Source organism: Myotis brandtii, unplaced genomic scaffold (genome assembly GCF_000412655.1).
Source record: "Myotis brandtii unplaced genomic scaffold, ASM41265v1 scaffold4, whole genome shotgun sequence".
Classification (NCBI taxonomy): domain Eukaryota; kingdom Metazoa; phylum Chordata; class Mammalia; order Chiroptera; family Vespertilionidae; genus Myotis; species Myotis brandtii.
The window spans coordinates 2,255,454-2,264,495 of NW_005365371.1; the positions used below are offsets into that span (position 1 = coordinate 2,255,454).

Genomic DNA, 9,042 nt, shown 5'->3' on the forward strand with positions numbered 1-9,042 from the left:
GAACGTCACAGTGAACGCCACAACATCAGCCCAGCATCACGTGTCTCACTCGTTCACTTTTGATTTGACATACGAGTAATTTAAGTTACGAGCTCCGTCACAGAACGAATTAAACTCGTAAGTCAAGGCCCCACTGTAATTGCAAAATAGAGACAGACACAGATAGAGAGCAGGCTAACAGCTGTGGGGGAAACGAAGGGATGTTGAGCAAAACAGAAGAACTCATGGACCCGGACAGCACTGTGGTGATCGCCGATTGCCGGGAGGAAGCGCGTGGGAGGAAGTGAAGAAGGGCATAGGGGAGATAAATGGCGATGGACAGAGACTTTGACTTGGGGTGGGGAACACACAATACAGTGAGTGTACAGAAGATGTGTTGTGAAATTGTGCACCTGAAACCTGTATACTTTTGTTAATCAGTGTCACCCCCAATAAATTCAATAAAAAGGAAATTTTTTTTTTTTAAAAAAAAAAGAAGATTGCAAAGGGGATGACAGTCAGTGCAGGGGGGCGGGAGTCAATGCAGGGGAGACAACAAGGGCATGGACTTGAGTCTCAGGAATAAGCCTCGCTTCCTGGACCACGTTAGCCCGAATGCTCCCCTGGGTTTCCTCGGGGTCTTTATCTGAGAAAGCCGGGCGTGCGGTGTTCCTGCAGACGCCTGTCAGTGACGGACACGCGGGAGGCGCTGCGGGTCAGCATGTGCAGGAGACCTGGACTCATGGGAAGGTTTGGTACTTAAGTGAACAGGATCAATATTGTGTTTTGCTGGGCGATACATAATAAACAGAGTTTGTGTCAGGGACATGGGTGGTGGCTGCGGGGGAGGTGAACAGTGGGCAAAAGACTAACAATCCTACTGGGGCTTTACACCTTCTGATGAGACCGAGCAGGGAGCCCACATGACCCCGAAGGCTCTCACCTCCTGTAGGACCAGCGAGGCATGACCTGACACATCCATGAGAAATGGTATTGTGATCAAAGGTTAAAGGTAGGATTGGTGTGTGTGTGTGTGTGTGTGTGTGTGTGTGTGTGTGTGTGTGTGTTTTGAATGCATTTGTTTTATTTTCTTGGTGGGGATGGAATAGGGACAGGTGATGCGTGAATAAATATCCCTTTCTTCCTTTTTTGGGCATGGAAGTGAGGCTCAGTTTTTCTTGGCCTAACTACTCCATAATCTGGCTCTATGAGAGAAAACAGGCTCTTCTCCTGGTTCTTATTTTTATTCCCAGACCAGACTAGCTCTTGCTGCCCCATGGACACACCCCAATGGAAAACGAAGGTAAAGCTGAGGGTTAGGTAGGTTCACCTCGCGAGAGGTCTGCCTTCACTGAGAGACAGGAGTGAGTGGGGGACAGGGGTGCACAGGGCCTGGAGCAGCACCCAGGAGCCAGGAACCAGGGGAGGAGGTTGCCTGACTCGGACTGAAGGGCTTAGGGGACCCATGGAAGACCTGCCGGGGAGGCTGGAGAGCTGAGCGGATTGGAGCACAAGTTCCCAAGGTAAAGAAGACAGGGCCTGGGGTGGGGAGACGGAAAAGACCTGTTAGACAAACATCAGGCAAACAGCCCCATCAGGCTGACGGACACCCCCGTGGAGTCATGACCTGGAACAGGGGCTCCATCTGAACCCAGAAAGGAAGCTGGAGAGCTCAGAAAGGCTGGCTGGCAGAGTCAGCTCGGGCGATCAGAGGAAACGAGATAAGGCACCGTGTCAACCGCAGGGGAGCGGTTTCAGGAACGAGGCTATTCCGTGTCCAGCACTTTATAACCAACCCCAAGACCTGCCCCACTGTCTACGAGGACCAGCTGAGCAAGCGCTGCAGAGCAAAGGGTCCTGAAGGGGAAGGAAAGGGGAAGGAAAGGGAAGGGGAAGGAAAGGCTGCAGGTTTGAAGAGGGACAAGCTCCTGGTTTGAAGGGGGACAAGTCTGAGCCCCACAGTGGTGAGGTTGGAAAATGATTCCTTGGTTCAGGAGACAGAGAATGCATTTTCCATGCACAGACATAAAAGGGCACACGGGGATCCTCCACCCATATGTGTTTTCTCACATCACATCACATGAGTAGTTACCACATGCTAATTTTCCTCATCAATTAGGATGGGGCAAATGGAGATGTTATTTATTATTGGTGGTGAGGAGGTAAGACTTTAAACCTATTATAAATTTAAATGATAAGTTAATGCATTTTTGCTTTAGTCAGCATACAATTCACATGGATAAGGCTGCTGGTAATAGTTTTTAAAAATTACCCAAAAACATTATTAGGAAGGAAAATGAAAAGAAAAGTTTTCTCACATTGATAAATTGGACTTCATCAAAATTAAGAACTGTTGGGCTGCAAATAATGCCATAGGAAGTGAAATGATGACCCAAAGAAAGGGAGAAAATGCCTGCAAATCATCCTATATAATAAAAGGCTAATATGCAAATTGACCAAATGGCCAAACAACCAGTCGCTATGACACGCACTGACCACTAGGGAGCAGACAATCAATGCAGGAGCTGCTCCCTGGTGGTCAGTGTGCTCCCACAGGGGGAGCGCCACTCAGCCAGAAGCCGGGCTCACAGGCTGGCGAACACTGCAGTGGTCGCGGGAGCCTCTCCTGTGTCAGCTGCAGCGCTAAGGATGTCTGACTGCCAGCTTAGGGGGGCCTAAGCCTTCAGTCAGACATCCCCTGAGGGCTCCCAGACTGCAAGAGGGCACAGGCCAGGCTGAGGGACCCCCCTGAGTGCACGAATTTCATTCACTAGGCCTCTAGTGTATCTGATAAGGGACTGGCAGCCAGAATACACAAATAACTCCTATACCTCAAAAAAGGACAAATAACCCAATTTAAAAATAGCCAAAAGATCTGAATGCACATTTCCAAAGAAGATATACAAATGGCCAATGAGCACATGAAAGGATGCTCAGCTGGAAAATGCAAGTCAAACCCACAATGAGATACCACAGCACACCCATCAGGATGGCGATAGTCAAAAAAAGATGGGCTATAACAAGTGTTGGTAAAGATGCTGAAACTGAACCCTTGCACATTGCTGGCAGGAAGATAAAGTGGGGTAGCCACTTTGGAAAAGAGATGGACAGTTCTTCTAAAGGTTAAATAGAGTTACTATTTAACCCACAATCCAAGAGAACTGAAAACACAAGTCCACACAAAAATTAGCACTAGGATGTTCGCAACAGTATTATTCATAATAGCCAAAGGATTTTTTAAAAACCTACACATCTATCAACTGATAAAAAGATAAACAAAACGTGGTACACCCATACAGAGGACTATCATTTAGCCATAACAAGGAATGGAGTACTGGCACACGCTACAACACAGATGGACCTTGAAAACATTATGCTGAGTGAAGAACACAAAAGGCTACATATCATATGATTCCATGATTCCACTGGTAGAAAATGTCTAGAATAGGAAAATCCATGGAGACAGAAAATAAATTAGTGGTTGCCAGAGGCTAAAAGGAGGAGAGAATGGGGAGTGACCTCTGGCACCGGGTTCCTTTCTGAGGTGATGGAAAGTCTTCTGGAAGTAGATAGTAGTGACGGTTCCACAACTTTGTGCATATACTAAAAACTACTGAACTGTACACTTTCAATGGGAGAATTGTGTAGAATGTGAATTATATCTCACTAAATCGATTACAAAAGAGAGTTTCCCTTGATGAGTGCCTGGATAGGGGGTGAACCGTGGGACTGAGGCAGGTATGAGGGTGTGAGGTGGGCTACAGGGAGTGGAAGGATGTGGACAGGGAGGTCCCTGGGCTCCCTGTGGGAGGGGCAGGTGGCAATAGCAACTCTGTGGAGATGTACCAGGAAAAACTGGGGGCCATGCAGGTGTATCTGTATTCACCAGCTGGAGGAGGGGCCTGGGACCACTGACACCAGAGGAGACTGTGGAGCTGTTTCACTAGCGTGTGGCCTTGCGGTGCTGCAGAAGACCACAGGCCTGGCAAGCCCTGTCCCCTCCACGGGGCCAAGTGTGCGCAGGGGAACTCACTCGAGCGTTCACCGCGCGGTGCTGAGGACTCCAGGCTTTCTGAGGAGGAGGAAGACGAAGACTCGGTGGCCAGCTCGGCGTCGCTCCCTCCCCCCAGCACGGTGTCACTTCCTCTCGGCTGTGGGGCAGAGGCTGAGAACTGGGTCAGAACGGAAGAGTTCACAACTCCAGGGTAGGAAGTAGAGCTTCCTGTCACATCTTCAAATGTCTTGCTGTTGGTCAAGATCCAGTGTGCAGTGCTCTCTCCAGCTCCACCCAACGGGACTGACCCAGCCACAGACTCGGTCCGAGACATGGGGCTCCCATTCTTCTTATCAGAGCCGCTGGCCTGCGGGGGTCCTTCCGGGACTGCAAGGTGTCAGGGGAAATGCCGTTACATGGATGTGAAAGAGACCCTCCACCACTGAGATGTGAGTCCCCTCTAAGGAACGTTCCCTTGAGGAGGATCTTGCATAGAATTTATTATGTGTGTAACCTGACATGCATTTTCATTTTCTAAATAATTAATTCAAAGCTCTTCCATGTCAATAAGATAGCAACACTGAAAATAAACGTGATGAAGAGGGGAGCTCTTAACCTGCATGTGCAAAGCGGCAGAAGGGCCTGTAGGCTTGAGTACTATATTCTCTTTCCCCGAAGGGGGTCAAGGGAGAGAGGACATTATGCCCAATAAATACAACACACCTCAACACAGGGCTCGGGCAGAACCCTTTTCCTAAAACAGTCCTATTATTCATACAGATTTTTCCAATTTTGCCGTAGGAATTTGGGGAATATAGTTATATCTGCACCGTGTGTCCTGACGATGATCCATAGAGTAAGTCAAACCAGTTTTAAAGGGGCCACCTCTCATTTGGAGACAATGCTGCAGTGACAAGATCCACTCAGCAGTGAAGGGTCCGAGGCTGAGGTTGCAGCTCTGCCTAAACCCCTGACCCTTGGTTTCGTCATCTACAGAAATGCAGGAGGAATGCCTGCTGGACACACTTCACACTGTTTCATAAGGTGCAAATCACAGTGTGATAACATGATAAACTAGCGTAAATATGATATACTATGTGCCATAGAAGGCCTGGAAGCCATCCCGTAAGAAAATCCAACAATGTATTTTTTTTTAATCCTCACCCAAGGATATCTTTCCATCAATTTCACAGAGTGAAGAAAGGGGGTGGGGGCAGGAGGGGGGGAGGGGAGATAGAGAGAGAGAGAGAGAGAGAGAGAGAGAGAGAGAAACATTGATTGGTTGCCTGCCGTACACTTCCCTAGATATGTGCCCTGACCGGAAATTGAACTAGAAACCTTTTGATGGTGGGGTGATGCACCAACAATTTCTAAATGTCTATAATAGATCAAGCAAAATTGAATACTTACCTGGGGAATCATTTTGCCAAAATCCCACTGCGACCTCAGAAGATGTAAGGCCAAACCCATTTTCTGTGGATGACTCACTGAATTTCCCATCCCCTAGACTCCTGGTTATTCCGGTGTTTCTCCTCAATTCTGCCTCAGATGGTGAAGAATGAACTGAAGCTGACGTTGGGGCAACTTCAGCGTCCTCAGAGAAACCTTCTGTCTCGTTTAGCCATCCCACACTGACAGCTACAGACTGGGTCTCCCTTGGGACACCATTGGGGAACGTCGTGGCAACCTGCACACTCTTTGCCCAGCTGACCGAGGGGCTTTGAGGAGCAGTGGAGTTGTTTAGCTCTTCCATACTTCCAGAAGCTAAAATGGAAAAAAAAACACAAATAAAAAAAAACGTTTCAAGACTCCTGGGGGAGGGGGGGAGGGGCTGTATCTAGATACAAATCATGTCTATTACATTTTGGTAAATAGATCTAGATCATGTGGAACTGACAGAGATAAACACATTTTTTGTTGTTGTTAATCCTCACTGGAGGATATTTCCCCCCATTGATTTTAGAGAGAGTGGAAGGCAGGGGGAAGGGGAGAGAAGAGAGAGAGAGAGAGAGAGAGAGAGAGAGAAACATCAATGTGAGAGAGACACATCAATTGGTTGCCTCCCCCATGAGCCCCAACCGGGGCGAGGAACCCGCAACCCAGGTATGTGCCCTTGATCAAAATCGAACCTGGGAACCTTGGTGAATGGGCCGGCGCTCTAACCACTGAGCCCTGGCCAGGGCTGTCTTGGCTCCTATAGAGGAAGAAACTAGTACTCTTGAATTCAGCTTATAGCTTATATAGGACAGGCCATTGTGGTAAAGTACAGGCTTTTGCTTGCTTTATTTTAGCAGCTGTAACCTTATGTTCAAATGCTATTATGGAAGAAAACCCATACATAAAAAATGAATGCAATGAACCGTTCCCTGCCTGGCACCCAGCTCCAGGTCACCACTGAGGAGGCCTCGGCTCTGCCCAGCAGGAACACCGCCCAGAACAACAATTCGCAGCCTGCCACCACCAAGGGTTCGCTATTATTTCCCACCACAGGGCAACCAGGAATCTTATGGTTTGAAAGACTAGGGACTGAAATGCATTTATTAAGTAAGAGAGTTTCTAACCAGCAGGAGACCGTCCTTGTTACCCCACTGATTTAATTCCAGCCCAAAGCAAACAGGCTCCATTCTTGTGCTTCACCTCTTCAGGCACTGGAGGCAGCTCCCAAGTTTACATTCTACAAGGTTCCCTAGGAGATCGAGGACTCCAGGCTGGGAACACTTTTTCTGATGAGCCGATGGCAGGGACTGGGTTAATCATCAGGAACCTCTACGAACTGTATTATACACCGTTGTTCAAAACGCACGGTCTGCCCGGGTCGCCTGCTCACAAAGAACATTCCACAGGGCACCCTGGGCATAGGCCCCAGAGGGCACGCCGAAACCCTCCCTCCAAACAGGAATCGCCTGCAGGAAAGCTTGGGAAGTGGGAAGAAACATGCAGGCGAGATCCAAAGGCAAGAAAAAAGAGTGTCATTTTTCTTTCTCAACCAAAAATAATGAAAAGGACTCTATACCTTACAATGCAAGGGTTCAAGCTGTTAAGTATGACCCAGCAAAGAAAAAAGAAAGTTCTCATTATAAATGTTTCCATGAAGGCCAGTCCTATGTGAAGTTCTGACCAAAAAGTGCAAATAAATATTAAGTATAATTAGAAAGAGCGTAGGAAACACAAAGCTTCCTCATACTCACGTACAAACCATAGCACCAGCTATGCCTACAGCACAGCCCACGGCTGGCAGCTCCGGTCACCGGGCCTTTATGCAGACAAAATGAAGATGCAGGCGATCCATACAGCTAGTCATTAAAACAAGGGAAAAGAAAGAGCCAGGCACAAAAACAGAGTCCCAGCTTACCCAAACCCACCTCTGCTCAAAACAAAAACTCCTTAGGATAACACAAGGAAAGCATGCTGTATATAGATACACCCTAAATCCTCACTCAACCGCTGAGCTCCTCGGGCCTCACTGCATTAGTTACCGTCTAATCCACCAAGTTACAGCCTCTTCGGGTCGCCGGGTGCTCTTCCAAAGCACTTGTATTCCCCGTAAACTTTATTATTTCATCGATTTGATGTGTGGCGGCGGTTTTACTGGACTTAGCCTGACTACCGGTCCAGCGAAGCAAGGGACAGAAACACAATGACAGTGGGCACCAATGCCGACAGGCACAAAAGGAAAGGGGCTGTGTTTTCCCTGACCCCGAGGGCGCTGTGGAACATTTGCTTCGTCAACTCATCGTCATCATTATTAAAAGCTGCCCCTTGCTGACCAATTGCAACATGCCAGTACTTTATATGCACCTTTATATATTGTGCCAAGGAAGTACTTCGTACACGTAATCTCACGGAACCCTCTCGGTTCCAGTTCTGGAGCAGTGTGAAGACTTCCTCGGAGCGGTGCCTCGTACTAAAAAGACAAAATGTTTGGTCAAACTAACCTACAGTCACCGCTCACACCACCAAACGAGCGCCTACACATAGGGGACACTTACCGCGTTTCTAAACGAACAGGCCAGCTCTATTGATTAGCTAGTAGCTGCCTCTCCTTATTCATTTCTATCCTTAAAGCAGCCATTCAAATATGGGAAGACCATCCATGTGGGACCAGAAACGAGCCAAGTTCCCTGACTCTATTGTAGGAGGTGAAGAGAAGGACTCCTCAGCTAGTAAAGTGTGAGGGTCAGTCTCCTATCCCAGCACAAACACGGGAGCCTCGGGCATGCACCAGAATGCTCAACCTTGGCTTGACAGCTGCCCAGAACCTGCCAAAAATCTAGCTGAAGCAGCTCATATTTGAGAAAGACAGGCTAACTCTCCCTGACTTATGCTCTCTTTCTTTACAAAGTGAAATCACCACAAAGCAATTTACCTGGACCACATTAGCTCAGGGCCCACAGAAATACTTTCATGAGTCGAGATCCATTATTACACCCTCAGCTCCAACTGAGAATCTATAGAAAATACCACCTTCTAAAGAACATGAGCACTATTTCCACAAACTAGCAATTGATGGCATTTTCTATTATGATTCTCAGCATTGCTTATATAAATATTCCTCTTAGAATTTACTGCCCCCAAAGCACTTATGCCCACGGATGGAATTGTATGCTTACCTTATCAGACAACAATCTCATGCCCCACCCGGTTTCCCTTTGTGCCCTGGTTTCCAGGAAGCTTGGCACTAAATTTAGTGCTCCATTGTAGCTGCTCTCACACAATTCAACACACACATATCTCTTTCCACCTTCAAAAGAGAAACTGTTTTCCCCTGTCAGTTGCTTTACTTAGTTTTTTCCCTTTATGGTTAAACTAGAGGCCCGGTGCATGAAATTCGTGCACTCAGGGGGTACCTCAGCCCAGCCTGCACCCTCTCGCAGTCTGGGAGCCCTTGGGGGATGTCCGACTGCCGCAGAGATGGAGAGGCTCCTGCCACCACTGCTGTGCTCGCCAGCTGTGAGCCCGGCTTCTGGCTGCGTGGCACTCTCCCTGTGGGAGTGCACTGACCACCAAGGGGCAGCTCCTGCATTAAGCATCTGCCCACTGGTGGTCAGTGTGCATCATAGTGACCAGTT

The 9,042-nt window shown here is 48.1% G+C and overlaps 1 protein-coding gene across 1 annotated transcript in view; it reads right to left on the reverse strand.

Moving 5' to 3' along the window:
* Positions 1–9,042, reverse strand: part of HEG1 (heart development protein with EGF-like domains 1) — a 71,548-nt gene that overhangs the window by 49,728 nt on the left and 12,778 nt on the right. Inside the window, exons 5-6 of the mRNA XM_014545232.1 lie at positions 5,384–5,737; positions 4,013–4,360 (exon numbers count right to left, since the gene is read on the reverse strand). Coding sequence (XP_014400718.1) covers positions 4,013–4,360; positions 5,384–5,737 — 702 coding nt within the window. The remainder of the gene's footprint in view (positions 1–4,012; positions 4,361–5,383; positions 5,738–9,042) is intronic.